Raw genomic sequence first — 21,247 nt, forward strand, 5'->3', positions numbered from 1 at the left:
CTCATAATTAGCTTTGTGGTTGACTTCTAATCACTATCTGTGATGATCTGAATAGGTACTATCTCTTTACTCCTAAATCTGCAGGATTTAACCTGCTCAACTGGTTTTAAGCTATGCGACCCATATTACCCCCTGTCCCACAATACCAGCCTCTACTCTATGCAACCCATGCGCTTAAACTCCATTGTAACAAGAATGCCACAGCACAACAATAAACAAAGACTTAGCTTACCTAAACAACTAACATTCGATTCAATCTATTATCGCCTCAAAGGTGATAGGTTTATAAATACGCGCTTGAAATTGATTGACGCAAGCGGCTACTATTTGAAAACGCATCACGTTTCTTTGGTTAACACCCCCGAATTAACCTGGAGTGCCAAGACGAGTGTGGGATTCGAACTGTTCCAGACCCTTTTTTCTCCCTACCCAATGACAAAGAGAAAAAAGCGGTCTGGCCATGTGAGACTACGTAGCAAGATGGCGGTAGCAGGCACGAGCGAAGTTGGGGGATATGAGTATACATTCATTGAAACACCTCATCATCGATATGTGTGTAATATATGTATTCATCCTTGTCGAGATCCTTACCTGACTGGGTGTTGTGGACACAACTTTTGTAAGTATTGTTTGGATGATTATAGAAAAACAGCTATCCCCTGCCCATGTTGCCACAATGAAAATTTTATCACGGTCATCAACAAACAAGCTGATCGAGAGATTAGGAGTCTTCACTTGATGTGTACTAACAAAGAGAGAGGTTGTGAGTGGCAGGGTGAACTGAATGACGTAAACAATCACCTTGGAAACATTGATGGTTGTCAGTTTGAGGATGTGAAATGTTTCAATGAGTGTGGGAAGACGTTACAACGACGATATCTGACCAGTCATGTTGAGACTGAGTGTTCAAATTGTCATGTTGAGTGTCAGTACTGTCACATTTCAGGAGGCAATCAATTTATTGAGGGAGAGCACAAGGAGCAGTGTCCCAAACTTCCCTTAGCTTGTCCCAATAATTGCAAAGTTTCTTGTCCACGTCGTAAATCTCGGAAACGTCGTGCACGCAGTGTTGCAAATGCACTTCAATATTTTCCTCGAGAAGAGATTGAAGCACATAGGAAGGAGTGTCCTCTCGAGATGGTACAGTGCCTAAACAAATGTGAGAAGGAGTTACAACGACGATATTTATCTAGACACGTTCAGACTCTTTGTCCACGTCGTAAGGTTGATTGTCAGTATTGCCATGTTACCGGAGAGCACAAGTTTATTAAAATTGAACATGAAGAGAAGTGTCCCAAGCGTCCACTACAATGTCCCAACAATTGTGAGGTTGAGAGCATACTGACTGAAGAAATGGAAGCACACAGGAAGGAGTGTCCTCTTGAGATGGTTGTGTGTGAGTATCACAGTGTAGGGTGTGAGGAGAAGGTGACACGTAAGAGGAAGAGGGAACATGAGAAAGAAGAGATGGAGAAACATTTACTGCTGACTAAAAATATGCTCAACACTTCCTTAAAGAAAATTGACAATTTAATGGTTGTGCTAAACCAGACAATTACTTCACAATATCACCACAGCACCACTTCTGTTATTGGCACAGCCTCAACTGTTTCAGAAGCAAAATGGTCAGTCAGATTAGCAGCCATGACAGCAATGGTAAAATCAGGACACCAAGTGTGTCCAGTAGGCATGATTGTTACTGACTTTGCCAAGAAGGTTTGCTTTAAAAGCCACACTTTTTACACTCATGATAAAGGGTACAAGATGCGTTTAGTTGTTTACCCTGCTGGTAGTGGTGATGGTAAAGGTACTCACTTGTCAGTGTTCCTGTACCTCATGAAGGGCCCACATGATGATAAGCTATCATGGCCACTGAGGGGAAAGTTTAAATTTACGTTGTTGAACCAGACCAGTGATTGTGAGCACCATTCAGAAAATATAATCTTTGATGATGGTACTTCAGATAATATTACTAGTAGAGTCAGTGTTGGTGAAAGATCTGCTTATGGTTGGGGACACCCAAAGTTCGTTTCCAATGAAGACCTCCACAGGGTTACTTCCACTCGTCAGTATCTCAAAGATGATTGTATCTTCCTCCAAATTAGAAAACTGTAGTTGAACTGCAAATAGTGTAGCTTTAATGATAGATATAACATGACAGATTATTCTTTATCCAATTGGCAAATGTAAGGAAAAAATGCGATCACTACTATAAAAAGTTCAAAGGATCGTTACCTCAATAAATTCCTAGATATTAACAACAAACGGGAGGGGGATTAAATACAATTCACTGAGGTGATTATCCCCCTTGCATGGGTTCAGCACATTTAGTTTTATGATGATTTATTGATTTGTGAAATTCTTACATTTGTTATAGTAAACATATTCATTGTTGGTGAACTTCTATAATATATTGCCACATCAAAAGAAAGATGGATGAAGCATGCACAACAAACGTTAACTGTTGGAGGAGTGGTTTGAAATCATGTTTACTTGGGAGCCACAGGCATGCTCCACTTGAGCTGTCAGTAAAAAGAAACAGAATACGTCTTAAAGGTAAGTTCATGATATGTATTGTGGTATGCTGAATGTGCCTGTCAGACTGAACAACAGTCAAGCTATTGAGTTTAGCTTTTCTGAAGACATCAGTCAGAAAATTCCACTAGATTGAAACACTGTGGGAGGCATTTTTGAGTTACACTTGTTGGGCTTGGGTTTAGTTATAATAATACTGCCAAGGCATTGCGAGGCTATGGGGTGCCGTTTGTGTCAAGCCTCCACTTTTTTGAGACATAGTGTTTTTCATGGTTATTTACATATGTTTTATGATTATTTACAAATAACTGTAGAATATGCATAGTTATTTACGAAAAACATGGTTATTTACGAAAGTGTGGTTATTTACTAAAGACGGTATGGTTATTATGTAAATAATCATAAAATGTATGTAAATAATCATAAAATGTATGTAAATAATCATAAAATGTATGTAAATAATCATAAAATGTATGTAAATAATCATAAAGACACAATGTCTAAAAAAGTGGAGCTTTGACACAAACGGCACCCATATGAGGCTAGCTGGTTACAAGTCAACAGTTTTTCATGAACCATCATGATACAGTACTACCACACGATTTTTTTCATATATGCTAGCTTGTAGTTAGAAAGCTAACAGGTATAATTGCACAGCTTTTACCATAATGATTCTTCACAGTAGCACTATATATTTAGGAACACACTTTATGAAGCACTTCAGTAGTTTTGCGTATTTAAACTTTCTGTATTGATCCTGCATGCATGCATATGCACACAAAGATTACGTCACTAACATGGCTGTTCCACTAGCTACTAATTAATTCTGTATTTCTCATGTTACAAGTAGTTGTGAAGGTACAACAATGGGCTGTGATCTAAACAAAAACACAGGGATCCATGAAATTTAGAAACCGTCATGTTAGTAGAGCCCTTAAGCTTGTTTCACTCGGGCACCACAGTACAGGCTTTAAACTCCATAGAACCCTGTGTTTACACTTATAGTTATGACCTATATTTCAGTTAACATTTTTGAATGTGACATTAATGCACAAAGGTGGCAATAATGACTTTGCGAGAGTGGTACCCGCCACCCTGAGTGTTTCAGTAATTACTATGGTTTAAATGAACTCTCATGTACACCTGTACATACAGGAGCACTCTGCTTTTACGAAGTATATTACTATATTGACAGTTTCACCCGAGAAACAGCTAAACCTGCTGAATTGGTATTTCTTCCAAATTAACCACCTCATTTAAAAGAGTTTAACCATTGTACACCGAAACCTCTCTAATCTGACACCTCTGTAATCCAGAATGCCTCTATACCAAATAGACTTTTATTATTAAAGCTTTACAGTGGCCTGCACTGAAGGTCTGACAGCAACATGTGCTGCAGCCTTTGGATTAACCTAACCTAACCTAACAAACTGGAACTGGAGACTTAAAGATTACATGACCTAGCTAAGACCATACCTATTTGAAAAGTTGTTGCTCAGACCCGACCCACCCTCTTTTTATAAAAGACCAAAAAAAAAAATCACGTGATTAACAATCACGTGATGTTGGCAGACTTGTAGCCGAAATGGCGGCTAATGTGGTTATCTGTTATAGCAAAGAAAGGAGCTGTTGTTGTGTACTCTCGTACAACTTGTTGTCAACAATGGAATGACATGTTTGGAATGGTTTTTTAAAAATATGATCATTTTTTTTTTCCGACCTACCTACCCAAACTTTTCCTTAAAAAATCTGAGCAACAATTTTTCGAATAGGTATGGCCTAACGATAAGGTGAAACAGAAAAGGGCCAAAGAAAGGCTCCTATCCCAGGATTTGAACTGCAGACCACCCTACTTCTATGTAATACTATACCTCAATAATCCGCAAGGGCGTCAGAGTACGTAGGTGCGATCAGTGGCCAGAGCCTCACCACTTTTTGGCTGAAATAATTTTTAATAAAACTTGAAAAACTTGATAAAGTAAAAGTAGTGAACATGGAATACTTAGTAATAGCAACAATTGACCAGAAACAGCACTTATCTAACCAGCTTTTCACTCAGAACAGCTTCATATCGAGCCCTTAAGTGTTTAAAAGGTACATTTTGATCACTGACCAGTTTTATCATTGAACACTTGTCAGGCCAGCTAGCTAACTAGCTAGCACCTTTCATACAGTACTCCAGCCCAAAACGTCCTTCAGATAACATCTCAGAGTGTGCAGTTTCAAAAATTTTCCATAAGCATGCCCCCAGGCCCCCTAGACTGAGCCTTACCACTTTCACTTTTACTCTGATGTCCCTGATCTGACATCCTTGCTAATCTGACACAATTTTATTATGAGTGTCAGACTACAGAGGTTTCAACTGTACATCCCATTATATATCTGCAGTATATAGCTATTAATGTTTGGTATTTAGCATTATTACACCTCAATATATGTAATGAGAAAACATGCATGGTATTATAGCCGAATAAGCTATGTCTTTGAATCAATAAATTTGGCTAGATAAGGATGATATTTTAAAGTTGAAATGCTGAATGTTTCTGCTGATCATAAGAGCAACTACAGTTTCTGCACCTTATAGTTCTGTTGCCAGAGTTGTTAAATACTCTAATAATGCAGTCAAAACTCTAATGTATAGAAGTATCATAAATCCTTAGTCCCTGTTAGACTATAATAGTAGAGCAGCATATACTCACAAAAAGGGGATGAATTGTGCACTTTGTGATAAAAGCATGACACTGTGATACACCTGATGATATGAAATTTGAAAGGTGGGGCCTTTGCAGATTTGATCTTTACTGTACTTTACAAGGGCGTAGGGGGGGGGGAGTTTGGACAAACCCCCTTTTTCAGAAGCAGAAGTTTAAAATTAAAAAAATCCTAAGTTGATGTGTATTTACATGATGAATGTTTTGTTTATTTGTCACATGTTGCGTGTACGTTATGTCAAAATATTGGAGTACAAGCCAAGTTTTAACTGACCATCAACAGGAGGACCGGCTGAGAATATTGTATACCTGCGAAAGACAGCATTGCCAACTAAGGGACTCAAATGTGAGGAGTGCTAAGATAGTTCAGTGAAGTTGACTGTCAGTATGTTGCCATCTAGAAGTGAAGACTAGTTAGTATTACAGTAGGTTTATAGTTTCTATATGCTACATAAACAGCAGTTTATAGGTTTTAGCTAGTTAGATGCACAAACACAGCCTTTTAATGTTATTTCCCAAGGGCAAATTTTGTGTATGCACCATTTTTGTTCAAATCTGGTTCGGGGAAAGAACCCAGGTCTTCCCCATGCACTTCAAATCTGAACCCCCTTCCTACCTGCAGTGCCCATGCAGTAGCTATCAAGAAATGAATAGCTAAATAACTCCACAAGTGGGAGTGGCAAGGAAAGAAACTTATCTACAATTAAAATACTAAAAGTACACCCACCACGTATACAGTTGTCCATATCTTTGTTTACGTCCAATGACATATAGCTGTTCTATGACAGTAACTCTATTAAAGCAGTCAAAACTAGGCTTTTAAAAGTCTAGGAAGTTTGTGGTATGTACTCCTTGTGGTGGACCTGGTTCCTGCAGCTGTTTTAAACTAGGCTAGTTGTATCACATTGTATATGTATCATGGAATTTTATGCTATGATACTGGGGCTTATAATATAGGGAGGTGGTTTCCAAGGGTTTCAAGAAATCCCTTTTTTGAACCTAACACACTAAGTTTGGTAGCACAAAAGTGAGTGAGTAAGGAACAGCATGCAGTACAGCGCAACAATTTATATGGCAACACAAAATTTACATTCATCTCTCAGGAATTGATCCACAGAAGGGACATGAGCCCTCTTGAAAGATCATGATAGCTACTCTAATACAGCAGTTACCATACCTATACACTCTAATAGAATAATCAAGTGTATATTCTAATAGAGAATTCATATAAAAATCCATGTATTAACAGATTTATTAACATGAGAAGAAAATTTTTTTTTCCATTTGAGAAATGGTGTAGTGTTTATTATTGCAGAAGGAATATTTCTAGACTAGACATTGTAACATTTATTATAAGTGTGAGTGATGCTAACTGAGTATGAGCTTAACTGCAGTATTTTTCATTTATTCATGGGAATAGATAGACCTCCTGTAATTACATCATGCACTTGGATGTACAAAACACATTCTCTACACAAGTCATCGTAGTGCAAAATAAAGCTTCCATTATATCCAGTGGACCCATGCGCTACTGTATCTACAGACTGGTAGCTGTGTTCCGGGTAGTTACAATTAAAATATTTAAGGTCTTTCAGCAGCTGGGGATTGTGCTTCCAGAACCCCACTGTAGGTAACTTATAGCGTTGCTATTTGAAACCCCTTGAAAACCCCCTGCAAACAGTTGCCTATTATGATGCCACTAATCATAAGTATAATTATCCAGAGACCTCGACAATTCTCAATACAAGGCTTACTCACCCAAACTAATGATTACAATTGATTTTTATATAGCAGCTGCAATATTACAATTACTTGTACAATTACCAGCCCATGTGATACTACGGTGTTATCCATTAGTATGGGATAATAATGTCTACAAATTTCAGGCTATATCCAAAGTGGATGTATATATGCACGTGTGCAAGTATGGAGCATGCATACCATTAACCTGGGCCTGGTAACACACCACTGTTTGGTGTTATTGTCAACAACTCATGATCATTTTTGACGAATTCATTTTTGTCAAATATTTACAAGGAAAATTTTGACGAATGTACTGACTTCAGTATTATAATAACCAGTCATGTGAGCTTTGACAAGGAAAAGTTTCAAATTATTACGCTGTACGGTATTATGCTGCCACACTACTAGTGAGAACATATTGCCATATAATAATAATTGGCTAGCCTGCTTTGTGTTAAATTACATGTACATGTTCAGTAATATGTATTGTACAAGAGTTTGGTCCCATTACTAAATGAAGTGACTGCACGAATACCACTTGCACATTGTGAGAAAGATATTCTTCTTTCCGTTCAGTAGTCAGCAGAAATATATTATACGTGTATATGTGTAATTAACTATATATTCTAACTATACAGCTACTCACATGAATTAAAAACAGTGTGGCTATGTAATAAAAATGGGCTTAATTTAAATAACTGCTCTTTATTCATAATAAACATACCCATATTCTACTCTAATAATACATACAGTGAAACTTTTGTGTGATCAGGTCACTTTACCCTAAATTGGCCATTGACACTGACATTACAGTACATGGATTAAATGTGTCTTTGTGAAAAATGGCCTACATTATCTGCTCTAATACAGTCACTGCAGCTGATTAATAAGATGAGATTTAACTCATTATTCACCGTATATATACGTATAATATAGTACAGTACATAGTACATTATTAAGATATAAAAATTATGAAATAATTATTCTTGATATATACCAATTCTTAAGTATGTGTTACATGAAGCATATATACACTGATTGCATTAACTCTCAAATAACTGTCTGGCATGCAGCCGGTTACGATTATGTTGTTACTCAGGTTTCTGTCTATTGTTAGATAAAAAGTAGAGTGAAAACAGACACATACGCACATCTGTTAACCTTAGTGAGCTAAAAATTATATATCTGACAACTTTACATATATGATGAAAATGTAATAAATGACAGTACAAGTGTTGTAAAATGAGACATTGTTCTTTATACAGTAATTGAGTACGCTAGTCTCTTCCTATAGAATATACATACAATCACAATATACCAAAGTCAGTGTACATGTAATTGTATCAACTTACCAATAATAATTCATCGATAACTTCTGCAAGCTTCAAGTATCACGATCGGTTTGTTACTGACATGCACAACTGTAAGGTAATGGAAATGATTTAATTAAATAACAGCACAATTGATAAAATGATATGGATTGGTGATCACTAACAACAATTGCTTAGCAACTGTTGCCATGACCGTTACTAAGAAAATATTTCCAGGTCACAATAATTTTCAGGGTTGAAACTGGGTCAGGTCATATTTTGTCGGGGCAAACCAGGTCTGACCCACTTACATGGATTAATTGGCTTGACACTGTGGAAGTGTACGTATGTGTTGACTTGCCAGCCATGCCCACTTATTGGGATTGTACTTTATCGTCTGTAGTAGGCATACGTGGAACTACATCTATTTATCAGTAAGGTGTGTTGGTGTGCACAAGGCCATGTCCATTGCTGCCTGTATGCTTACGTGGAGCCACACTCACTAATCCATTGATAAAATGTATTTATGCATCATACTCTAATCCACCCTTGCTGCAGTCCAGTTTCATACTTAACCATGCCTACTTATAGGGAATGCATGGGAATGTCTGTAGATATACCTGGAGCCACACTCATTTTCAGAAAGGTCTGTTGAAGTCTGCAGGCATGCATTAAGCCACACCTACCTGTGTTTTATCATCTGTACACTTACGTGACCACTAACCAATCGTGAATTAACTTACCTACCCTAGCTAGTGGAGCACCCAAAAATTATTGCTCTTGATGTACACCTTGGTTTAAAACCGGATGAGATCTGGGTCAGTTCAGATCATTGGGTCGTCCAGGTCAGCAGTAGTGACCCAGTTTCAACTCTGATACAGCTGTATGTATATACACACTTACTATAATACAACATAAATAGGTAGCTAAACGGATTATCAAAATATACGTTGCTGCCTAAAAACCATTCTTACAATCTCTCCAAATTAAGGACACAATAGAAAAATAGACCAGTCTTTCCTCTATAGTTTTATCTCAAAATTCTGGGTACCAAAGTGTCCACAATAGAAACATTCTACTGTAGCTATGTAGCAAAAGGAGGCATATAAATTACTAGTTGGTTAACCAATCCATATCATTGATATGATGTACACCTACTGCAAACAGACATTCAAAATGTCATGTTCACTTTATCACTTAGTTGCTCACAAATTATTGTGACACAATACACCTTCCAAAATGTGGGGGACTCACCGCTACTGTTGTTTCTTTGAGCAAGAATTTCACTCCCATTGCTCTAGCCACTCACAGCACCCAGCTAAACCAGGTATAAATTGTATCAGAACATAGCTGGGGGAAAAAGCAGTTATTCACTGGCTGATGCTGTCTTACCTAAATAAATAAAATAAAGTAGTATTAAAAATTACTGCACAGAAATGTATTTACAAGTGTCTAAACATTAACAGAGATAGAAAATGCAGTGGACACAATAGGAAAACATTTAAAAGTTTAGTTCACAAAGCATGTATGTAAGACCAGATCATATCATGCATGAATGGCTTTTAACACATTTTACAATCCAGTCAGTGGTGAAAAATATGACAAATGGAACACATAACTCAATGTAAATGTGTGTAGGGTTCTATCCACACTACACTTGCATGGGAGTCAAGTGTTTGAACAGAACAAAACATTGGATGTCAACTACGTACACTGAGTTGATCAACATTTTTAGTTCTAACACACACACACAGACACACACAGACAGACACACAGACACATTGTCTCATATGTACGGCAGCCACCTTAGATGATGGCTATGAAACAATGGATGCTCCTGAAACATCAGAGTATACTGGTTGTTGTTCGACAGGTATGCAGTACAAATAGCACACACGCACACACACGCACACACTGCAATTCTTTACAGAAGTACATATGTGTGTTTACAAAATAGTTTTGTTCAACTACAATTCAATACTATAGATTGTATGTATATACTACAGTATAGCATTATAAAATGACTGCTTGCAGCATATATATTGTACAATGTCTGTAATGGTAATTGTGCTGTCTACTCCCTTTTACAGTTGCTAAGCAGTTGCTACGGACACTGTCAGACAAGCAATCTAGTGTATGTGTCTACACATATAAACATGACCCTGCTCCCCAGCAAACACTGTACAGAGGGAAACTTTGGCAGGGAAAACTTTGATGTATTTGGTGATTTGCTACAGCGTTTAACCCGCAAATTACTCATAGCACCTCAGATTAGCATCTTTATAGCTAAACAAATTGAGCTTAAATTTGCCAAACTTTATTTCGTTAAATGTAATTTAGCTTGCTGTTTGCCTGAGTTTACCCCTGCCAAAGTTTTCCTCTATACAGTATGACTCACCAAGGTGTACAACACATCACATGCATGCAACTATTGACATAACTCACATAAGAATTTTGGTGCTTGACGCAATCATAGATCCATCATGTCCAACGCATGGTAGCAGTTGTTTCTATATATATAAAATCATTGCATAATACAAAATGGATAAAAAAACTAAACTGCAGCACCCTCATGCAGGCCTAGCCTTTTGGTGCCACCCCTTCCTATTTGGATGAATTAGATAATAAATAAAATAAAATAAAGGATAAAACTAAATTAGACGGAGTTCAAACTTACATAGCTGGCACCTCTGACACGCCTACTCAAAATAGGGACAAAACTCCTGACTTTTTATTAACTGGGTGGCTATGTTAGGAAAGTAGCTTTTTAATATTGAAACATACACAGTAGGAATTATACAATTGGCCAACAGTTATACACACTGACATACGTTAAATAGTTATATCTAATAACAGAAACACTGATTTGCACAGTCATACTTACAGGGGCCGCAAGGCACAAACATTGATATGTGCACACTGATTCGCTTGAAACACTGCTTTGCTCCTTGGGGTGCTTATGGACTTCTGGTACTCGCTAAGTACCGTCACATAGCTGCATCTGTTATTACATTTTTAAGATAGTACACACCCATACAATTATCCAAACACACACTAAAGCCACAATCATAATCTTAAGCCAGTACTCCTTACATTGTCACAGTAAGTACACCGTAGTGTTGTCTGGTTTTTATATCGCACACGCATGTACACACACACACACACTGCCATACATATTACTACAACTACATTCGCACATATACAATGTATATATACAATTGGAGAAAAATTATGGCAAACTCCAATTACACCACATGACATAGACTCTTATGGGGTGCCATTTGTGTCAAAACTCCACTTTTTTTAGACATTGTGTTTTTCATGGTTATTTACATATATTGCATGGTTATTTACAAAAAGTATGGTTATTTACAAAAGCATGGTTATTTACGAGAAGCAAGGTTATTTACAAAAGCATGGTTATTTATGAAAAGCATGGTTATTTACACAAAGCATGGTTATTTACAAAAGCATGGTTATTTATGAAAAGCATGGTTATTTACACAAAGCATGGTTATTTACGAAAAGCATGGTTATTTACAAAAGCATGGTTATTTACAAAAGCATGGTTATTTACAAAAAATATGGTTATTTACGAAAAGCATGGTTATTTACACAAAGCATGGTTATTTACGAAAAGCATGGTTATTTACAAAAGCATGGTTATTTACAAAAAATATGGTTATTTACGAAAAGCATGGTTATTTACAAAAAGTATGGTTATTTACGAAAAGCATGGTTATTTACGAAAAGCATGGTTATTTACAAAAAGTATGGTTATTTACGAAAAGCATGGTTATTTATTTATTTTAATACTTTTTAATGCAGTTCAGGACTGCATTAAAGGTCAGTGGGTAATAAATACCCACTGCCAAAGAAACATACATACAATACAGAGCAATAACTAATAATTACAACTATTAGTTACTTATAATTACAATAGATAGCTAGAGTTTGTTAAAATTGGTAGAAATTGGCGCTCTAGAGCAGCGGTGGCAAGGGCACAAAAGGTTATATTTATGAAAAGCATGGTTATTTACAAAAGCATGGTTATTTACGAAACGCATTTTTATTTTATGAAAAGCATGGTTAGCTACACTGTTAAAAATAAGGAGTAACTGTTACTCCCCAAGGGGAGTTCCCAGTGTAGGGAGGATTTAACACCCCTATATTTTTGTGGAGAGTAACTAACACCCCACAAAGGAGTAACAGGAACCCTTTGAAAAATCTATTGTAGGGAGTTCTAGTTACTCTAAGAGAGTTCACATAAGCATGCAAGGCGTTTCCTTTACTCCATGAAATTCTGCAAATAACTCCGTATAAAATTTCAAATGATGTTAAAGACATACAGCAAAACTGTAACAAAATATTTACAATATCCAGCTTTATAATATTGGAAAGTCTCTGAAAAAAAGAGACCATGCAGTAGCAAGGCTTCATCATCAGCAAATGACGCTTCACTGCCACTTCACTGGAGTTACTTCCTGCCACATGACATGTTATCAGCTGTAGTAAATAGCAGTATAGTAAAGAAATATTCAACTATCATATACTTGTTACCTTTATGGCTGAAGGTACGTCACACACAGTTGCCAACAAAGTTGTAAAAACAATTCTTCCAGACCAGCAGCATTGGTAGTGTAAACTAAAAAGGCAAACAGTTGTTATCATGCAAAACAGCACTTTTTTGCTACCTGGAGTTCAACATTTTGTTTGTCTATTTGTTCACTGATTTCTTGTGGCACCTGTAATATATGTTTACAAATTGATGCACAGTCACTGTATGTTAAACCACTTACTGGATGTTGTAAAAATTCTATATTCTCAGTGACATTGAGACATCCATGCTAAAAAAGTAAATATGTGCTTACGTAACTATAAACATTATCTCCTTACAGGTCAAGAATAACTTGGAAAGTTGATGAAGTTGAAGACACACAATGTACATTGTATCAAAGATTCTTGTTAACTGCAGACGATACATCTTACTAGTTAATTCCAGTGAGTCTGCATGTAATTATGTAAAAAGACAATGATACAGGCTACTGACCTTACCAGGCAATATCATTGTGTCCGGCTGCTAACGTCAACTGAAGGCAGACGGACATGATATGTACGCCATGTTTAAGCTAGGTGGCTTTCCTCTCCTCCCTCAAGTCTTCAACTTCTTACACACTGACTACTAGTAGCTAGCGGTGAGCTTGGATGGGCTGAATAGTGAATACTATACGTACCAGTCAGTGTGGATACGACTGAGTCCGCCGAATTTTATTCTCTTTCCCTGAGTCTTGAACTATTTCTGCCGTATCACAATAAGGCGCCTAAACCCTCACGAGCAGTGGTGACTTCTGTTGGAGCCAGTTTAATAAACCGGTGTGTCACACGAGACGACTCAGATATGAGCTCAAACGTACCTGAAGAAACAATGAACGAGATAGACTCTAGTGAACGTCCAGTAATTATTCACGAACAAGCAAACAATTTAGTATCACCTTTTAAGCACTACAATTCCTCAGAGAAGCAAACCGCTTTCAACTACTCAACACGGCTCTGTTGTTAAAGAAGCCGTTTCTATGGTAATACTCTTCACTCTAAATAATGCGCTTGTAATAGAAATGGTATTTAATAATTATACATACGTATTTCAAAATATTCTTGAGTAACAATTCGTCCTCCTTGTTTTTGTACTCTCTGTTTCCTTCACTATGTCTTGGTTAGCCTGTAAAATAAAACATGAGTAAATGGCTGCCATTGAAAAGGAAGCCTAAATAATTACTTTCCTTTTTTACATCGAGTGGCTAGAATTGAACTGGTTAGTTAATGGAGAAAATAACATAGTGAGACAGCTATAACCTGCATGTGGCTCATTCATATGTGGCCTCAGCCATACTGGCTCACTGAGTTTACCTTAGCTACTAGCTAGCTGGTAATGGGAACTCTTCAGTTTGGTGCCTTCACTTACTTGGAGTTCTCTTTACCCTTAGTGGGTTACTGTTACTCTCCTAGCCAAACTCCCCTTTCAGAGTAAAATATTTCACTCCCCTAGTTACTGTTACTCCCCTGTTTTAACAGTGTATTTACAAAAGCATGGTTATTTACGAAACGCATGGTTATTTATTAAACAGCATGGTTATACGTACGAAAAGCATATTAACTAAGTTTTTCGTGCGATGTCGATACTATACAAACTGGAGGTTATGTATATCGATAACAACGGTGCGTATATATTTGTACCGGATGCAATCTATAATTAGCGTTCTCCGGCGCGGGCTAGCTAACTGTCTAATATTGTTATGCACCTATCAATGTTATCCCCCACCTCCCCCCTCCCGGGCGTAGTGGGGGAAATGGTGGGGATTTGACTTTTTGAAAAATCAAATTCTCCACCCACTGGGGAACAACTAGTGGTCAAATCTCCATGTAGTATCGCTGGAATAAACTTTAGGAAACAGATCAATTCTTATAGCTCGCAAGCTAAAGCAAACGCCTAAAATTTCGAACAGTCAAATGCCCCGCTAGTGCCGTTGTGTAGTGGGGCAAAATTTCTGATCAACTTGAATCGGCGAAATCCCCCACTAATCCCTTAGTAAGCCCGGGAGGGGGGTAGTGGGGCTTAACATTGATAGGTGCATTAGTTTCACTCTGTCTGGTGCAAATACACTAAGCGGATCGACATACGCCGAAACAGATGGCCAGTGGACTACATTTAGTTAGGAGTCAATTAGGAAACGTTTTGCTGGAAGCATGCATGGAAGAACTGGAGAGAAGAGGCTTCATCACGGCTATGGATGATGACGATGACAACGGTGATCAAAGGTATAATTGTAGGTAGTTACGTATAGCTACAGTAAGTTATATCAGGGGCGGATCCAGGGGGGGGGGGGGGGGGGCTTTGGGGGCTGAAGCCCCCCCCCCCCCCCCTTCATATTTAGGCTTTACTTGATCAATATGCTGAGTATTAGGCCACTCCAATTGGTAATTATGTTTATGGTCCTTTGAAAATCAGTTTTAGGTGCGGGCGGGCGGAATTCAGCAACAAAGCAACAATGAAGTGACTGCTCAATTAGAGTATTTTTTTGTGATTCACTGACTGTTCTATTAGAGTATATCGATCTGTACTATGCACTACGAGATGCACTATGCCTATTTCTTGTAGGTTTTCACTGATAAAATACAAATTATGACACTTAGATTTAGCTTGGCATACTTGTTGCAGCCCAATATTTGTTTCTGAAATCCAGGTTTTTCAAAAAGCTGATGCGGGCATTTTACCCATGTATTTCTGAAATTTAACATTCTCCAAAAAAGGATGCGGGCGGTTGACCAGAAACATAATTACCAATTGGAGTGGCCTTATAATGAAATTTTGTCTTAGCATAATTATATGATCACTAATACAAGTACTCATAATTATAAACGTCTTTCCAAGGTATTATCAGTGGATTTATGCTAAAATTTATGCAACAAGGACCCGAATCAGCATTGGAGGTTTACAAGATCGAGATACTCTAATAGAGCAGTCAGCTAACTACTCTAATAGAACATTCACTGGAAACATGTAGTTGGTTCTGTTATGGAATTTTTCCAAATCTGCCAGCACCTATACATGCAATGAAATGAATTGGTCTGTTTAAAGGGCTTCATTCATCTACTTGTGTAGTTAATATGTATGGCAATACTTAATTCAGGTTCACAATTTCCATTGAAAATGCTCTCAGATTCAATCTTGTATTGTTCAAATTTCAAAATTTTCCACTTTCAACATTATTATTCTAACATGCACCTATTCAGTGTTGTGCAATTGTGAGAGGGGTGCATCATGTACTTGGTTGTCTGTACCTACCCAAACTTTTCCATTAGCAAAATGCTTCAGAGAGCCATACCTATAATCTAAAGGCAGTATATAAAATATCTACAGGCAGAAAATATTATGAATTTTATGTGGAAATGTCTCCAAATTGCAGTATTTTAGCATCTATTTTTCAAAATTTTCCTGGGGGGGCATGCCCCCAGACCCCCCTAGTTCCAGCATGCGAAGCATGCTGGGAAGTGTGCTTCGCTACCTCTACCCAAGAGATTAGTACCTTGAGTTAGCCCCCCCTTTTATAAATCCTAGATCCGCCCCTGTATATATATGGCTGTCTAGCCAGGAGTCAGTGCCGCGATAACTAAATCACTTCATTAGCTATGCTATTCGGTGCTGCGTAGCTGAGAGTAGTATGGCAGCGCCCACCCCTTTATTATTATCATTGTTAAGTCAAATTAATGGGGCAATGGAAATGGAAAACAAAAATGGTCAAATTGTCATGTAAATGTACCCTAGAGTAAACCCTTGTTTAATGTCCACCTCTTAAAGACTACCTTCTTACAACGATCACCTCCATGCAAAGACCACACATTTCAAAAATGGCTAAGGAATACGATATACTTAATGACCCTATAAATAAGACCACTTCATAGTCACCTTTTATAAAGACCACCCTCTTTACCAAACACCACCTATTCATGTTTTGATAATAGTCAAGTTCCAAAATCTAAAACAACTAGGTCAACTAGAAAGGTTTGATTCTTAAGGGCTTACACTATACTTCACTTCCAAGTCCTAAAACATATAATATTACACCAGTACACAGTGTATTGGCAATCACCTTAGCCAAAGTATATCAAGTGTCCCTGAAATTGCCTACCACACTCCATTTCTTTGTATTGTATCCCTCCCATGTTGAGTTTCTTGTTCTTCAATATCCTGAGCACAAGATGATCGTTTGAGTCCTTAAACATATAATATTACACTAGTACACAGTCTATCAATAATCACCTTATATCAAGCGTCCATGAAATGTTCCAATACAGCTCCACTTTTTTCCACACTTTATCCCTCCCATGTTGAGTTTCTGGTGAAATACACTAGATCCTCTAGACAGATGATAAAACTGTTAAGAGAATAGTACATTGTGGTTTAAAAAGCTTTTATAAAAATAATTAAATTACAAAATACATGGAATTGTAGCATTATCCAAAGCTTTTCATTAATCAAATGTTTAATGCAAGGAGCATTATTGTAATGCGTACAGGTAGTTCAGTAAGGCAGTAGAAAATTCTATTAAATAAATTTCTTTTTTTAACTTCTGTAGCAACTTGATGAAAATGTTTCAGGTCAATCTGAAGGCATGGCTTTACCCAAACAATACTGTTACAGTACGTCATTGTGAGGAGAAATCGAGGCAAATTTTGCGGTGATATTTTTGTGGGCCATTCCCACTCCTTGGTCTTCCCCACTATACAATACTGTCATACTGTATGATACTTAATGCAAGGAGTAGCATTATTGTAGTGTGTACAGGGAGCTCAAACAATGCTGTATTTCTAATCCCACAATGAAATGTAGCACTTACTGGGAAAGTTATAAATATAATGGTGTAGTGTGTAAACCAGTATGGTACGTATTAACTAGTGCAGGACCTTACAAACAAAAGCAATACAGTAACCAGTGACAACAGTAGTCACCATAGCAACAGAGTGCATGTATGTGCCAGACCTGTAAGAGACTGTTTTAGTGTGTAGCACTGGCATGAGGGCATACATATCAGAATATGTAATTGCCGCTTACCTAACTAATAGCCTGCACCAGGTGATCGAATACCTACAAGTGCAACCACTGGATATATCATAATAAATTATATGCATGCTTAAAAATTTTGATAATGGGTTAGCAGCTTGTATGTTCTGGCTAGGTTTTACAAGTAATCATGAAGTAGTTTGGTTATGCAAATTTAATGTTTTAATCAGAGCTATTGAAATCACTGAGTTTACTTAAAATCTAGATGGGTACAACATGCTTGTAGAGTGATTATTTTGTGTAGAGTGGTAATTTCATGTTATTGGTAATGGGGGTGTGGTCCATACTCAAAAGCATGCAGAAACACTTGGTGAATAAGCTATAGCAGTAGTTCCCACATTAGCCTAATGTTTTTCAACTCGTAGGATAGTGAGGACAACAAAACACTTTCCATCTGAGTAGTTTTCGTGGCCAAATCTTAACTCATGCATACTAATCACATGAATAAATCCCAATCAATTTTGGCCTTACCGTCTGTATTATGGCTTCCCAGTTATAGCCCGGGCTACGTATGGGCCAACCTACATGGAACGTTGTCTGGATGGTTCTTGTTCTGAGGTGTGAAAGTGGTAATTACATGATACATTACTGACAGGCCCATACATCAATATAGCATGCAGCATAGCTTCCACAATGCTATATCCTGCGGCAGTTCTTTCTGGCCACTTTGCCACAGAAGGATCCTAACCAGTGTATATATCTACAATGTTACTGGCTATTGATATATTGATAGAAGGTTGTTAAGAGGACTAATTATTGTAAGGTCAGGAGCACGCATTATTATGTGTTTAGTATGATCTAATATTCCAAGTAGAGAGATAGAATTTCAATTTTTGTGATTAATCTGTATTGTTTATAAGTTTGTAATGGCGTGTGTTGTGTCTCTCAGATTGGGTTTAAGAGATACTGTGACCTACCCTGGAAGTCATATGCATCTGATTGTGGCTGCTGGATTCTCCACGTCATACTTGTCAGGATGGGTTGTGGGTTGACAACCCATTTCCTGCAATGAGGCTGATCACATTGCTACTGGAACATACAGTATGGAACAGTCTTATGTTCATGAATCATATGGAGATGATGTGTGTATTCTGCGAAGGCTGTGATGTCATTCTTAGATTGCCATCTTAAGTTTGATCAATGTAATGGTGAGTTCCCCAACTATAAAGCAATTTTCTATTTCTTTTGCTTGTAGCATATTCAGATACATGAAGAGTTCACATGCTAGTCCCTACAATTCCTCCTGGTAGCATAGCGGTGTGGTTAACAGCAGGCTTCTATGTAGCCTGAACTTTGTGATATGAAAAAACTATTATGGTTGATGAATGGATAATCAATGTCATCTGCATGTGTTAAGTGCTGTACATGCTTTTATATTTATTCGTACTTTTATGATGTCATTGATGTCACACAAATTTGATGTATAACTTAAAGCTATGATATGTAATTGTACATGTATTGCTTGCGTAAGCTTGAATTAAGTGTTGTGACAGTATGTATGCAATGTACCCTTGCACAACAGTGAACATACATTTTTCCGTGCCACAATCATCTCTCCAATGTATGTTGCTATATCACCACTACTAATCTCAAAATAATATTATTATACCTAATTACCACCAACATGGGCTCATTGGCAAGCGTAGTCTGCTCGGTCACCATGGTAACCATATTATTTACAGTTTTCATTTCTATCTGACATTTAAAAAAGAATATTTTTATGTACAAGCTTACATATACACTACTTGACTACAATATATATACCACAGAAATTAGTGCTTATGACGTGATTTCCTCGTGGTGCAAGCATTAGCCGTTGTGTTTATCACGAGGTGTCAGGTCACGGTCCGAGATCGATTCTCAGTTGTGGCTACCTTTTTTTCGCACTGCAGCTATCAACTTTTGGGTTTAAATACCTCTTAAATTTGTTTGCTTTCCTAGTGTGTCGCTAGTGTCTAGTGTCTAGGTAAGCTGGCTGTGAAAGCAGTCAGCATGGTGCTGGCAGGGTTCAAACCCTGGCTAGGAACGGCCAGTCTCCTCCCTTAACTCCTCAAAAAGTACACAAGACAATGAACTAGTGTTGTGAAGTTTCACTGTAATCCCTCTCATTATTGAAGGTCTGTGAAGCAGTGGAGAGCAACTCCTGCACGCTCTCTTTTGGCAGTTTTTTAATTTTAATTATTTAGGCACTATAGTTTGATGTTCCTCAATCTGATTTTGAGCAACAGAATAGAATCAACAAACTATTTAACTGAACCCTTTTCTTGCTACACCATGACACAAACTATATTAATACTGTTTTATTATATTGTTTAGTGTTAGGTAATAGCCCCATGACTGAAGCACGTCAGTCTGAACTGAACAGCATGCAGTGGCTATGTAGTTCATTTAAAATATGTGACTAGCCCTGTGAAATAATATAGGGCATGATCAGTTCTTTTTCAACTCATCCTTTTTGTAGCCGGCATTATGCTATGGCAATGCAATCTTCAGCTCTTACTAAGCATTTAATATGAAAGCAAATATTCTATATAGCCCCCTGACATAGCATGACGGGGTGTAGCTTGTGCTCACCTTGCCCTGTTTTTTTGCAGGCCCGGTCACATAATCAACACTCCAGCTCTCTTCTTTAAAATTAACTGAAACTCACGGAGGATCGGATAAACATTATACCACAGACAAAGCTACACATGTACACAACACACAAAAACTACAACAGTAGTAAAAATAACATTAATTTTCAGGACTAGTCATGTAGGCCAGTATCCAAGACTATTGCAAAAAATAATGTCATCAAAAAAATAAACTAGCCGTCTAGCTACCACACTGTAGCCTGGTGCTGAAAGAAGTGCTGACTATATTGTCTCCAAACCATGTCCATGGAATGTTTACAACCAGTCTATTGGTGACTGAAGCAAGAATTTAATAATACCTTCATCAGACCAAAATAATATAATGTTGACCAAGCATGATGCTTATGCCAATTCAATATTGGCAATTGGAAAGAGTGGAAATGGAAACTGGAAATCAGAAATGGTCAAATAGTGTATCCTATAGAGAAAACCCTTGCTTAGTGGCCACCTCTTAAAAGACCACCTTCTTACAAAGACCACCTCCATACAAAGACCACATTGTAATAGATGGCTAAGGCATATAAGACCACTTCATAAAGACCACCCCCACTTAATGGTCACCTTTTATAAAGACCATTACATGGTAATATTTGATAGTTCCACCACCAAACATGGTTTCATTATGACTCATAGAAAGGGGTGAACATTGGTTTACACTTTCACTAAAGATCATCTGGCTGTCCATACCATCATTGC

At 37.5% G+C, this 21,247-nt stretch overlaps 1 protein-coding gene and 2 long non-coding RNA genes across 5 annotated transcripts in view; 1 reads left to right on the plus strand and 2 right to left on the minus strand.

Annotated features, from left to right (window-relative positions):
- Positions 1–480: 480 nt before the first annotated feature.
- LOC136252795 (TNF receptor-associated factor 4-like) lies at positions 481–2,115 on the plus strand. Its single transcript, XM_066045362.1, has one exon. It carries the CDS (start codon positions 481–483, stop codon positions 2,113–2,115), a length of 1,635 nt encoding a protein of 544 aa, XP_065901434.1.
- A 6,021-nt stretch (positions 2,116–8,136) lies between these two features.
- Positions 8,137–21,247, minus strand: part of LOC136253088 (uncharacterized) — a 32,618-nt gene continuing 19,507 nt past the window's right edge. For 2 of the 3 annotated variants that reach the window (XR_010699948.1, XR_010699947.1), the window contains exons 3-6: positions 10,745–10,809; positions 9,554–9,691; positions 8,342–8,410; positions 8,137–8,277 (exon numbers count right to left, since the gene is read on the minus strand). This is a non-coding gene — a long non-coding RNA (uncharacterized lncRNA). Of the gene's footprint in view, positions 8,278–8,341; positions 8,411–9,553; positions 9,692–10,744; positions 10,810–11,183; positions 11,427–21,247 lie in introns of those variants that run through there. The other variant, XR_010699946.1, reaches the window with a different exon arrangement.
- LOC136253077 (uncharacterized) lies at positions 12,609–14,291 on the minus strand. Its single transcript, XR_010699942.1, has 7 exons — positions 13,792–14,291; positions 13,355–13,713; positions 13,196–13,306; positions 13,099–13,146; positions 12,994–13,044; positions 12,860–12,944; positions 12,609–12,805 (listed from the first exon to the last, which is right to left on the minus strand). It is a non-coding gene; the product is annotated as an uncharacterized lncRNA (long non-coding RNA).

Source organism: Dysidea avara, chromosome 4 (genome assembly GCF_963678975.1).
Source record: "Dysidea avara chromosome 4, odDysAvar1.4, whole genome shotgun sequence".
Lineage (NCBI taxonomy): Eukaryota > Metazoa > Porifera > Demospongiae > Dictyoceratida > Dysideidae > Dysidea > Dysidea avara.

What these genes read in the sequence shown, in the direction of transcription:
- LOC136252795 (XM_066045362.1), top strand. Translation starts at nt 481, where the DNA reads ATGGCGGTAGCAGGCACGAGCGAAGTTGGGGGATATGAGTATACATTC.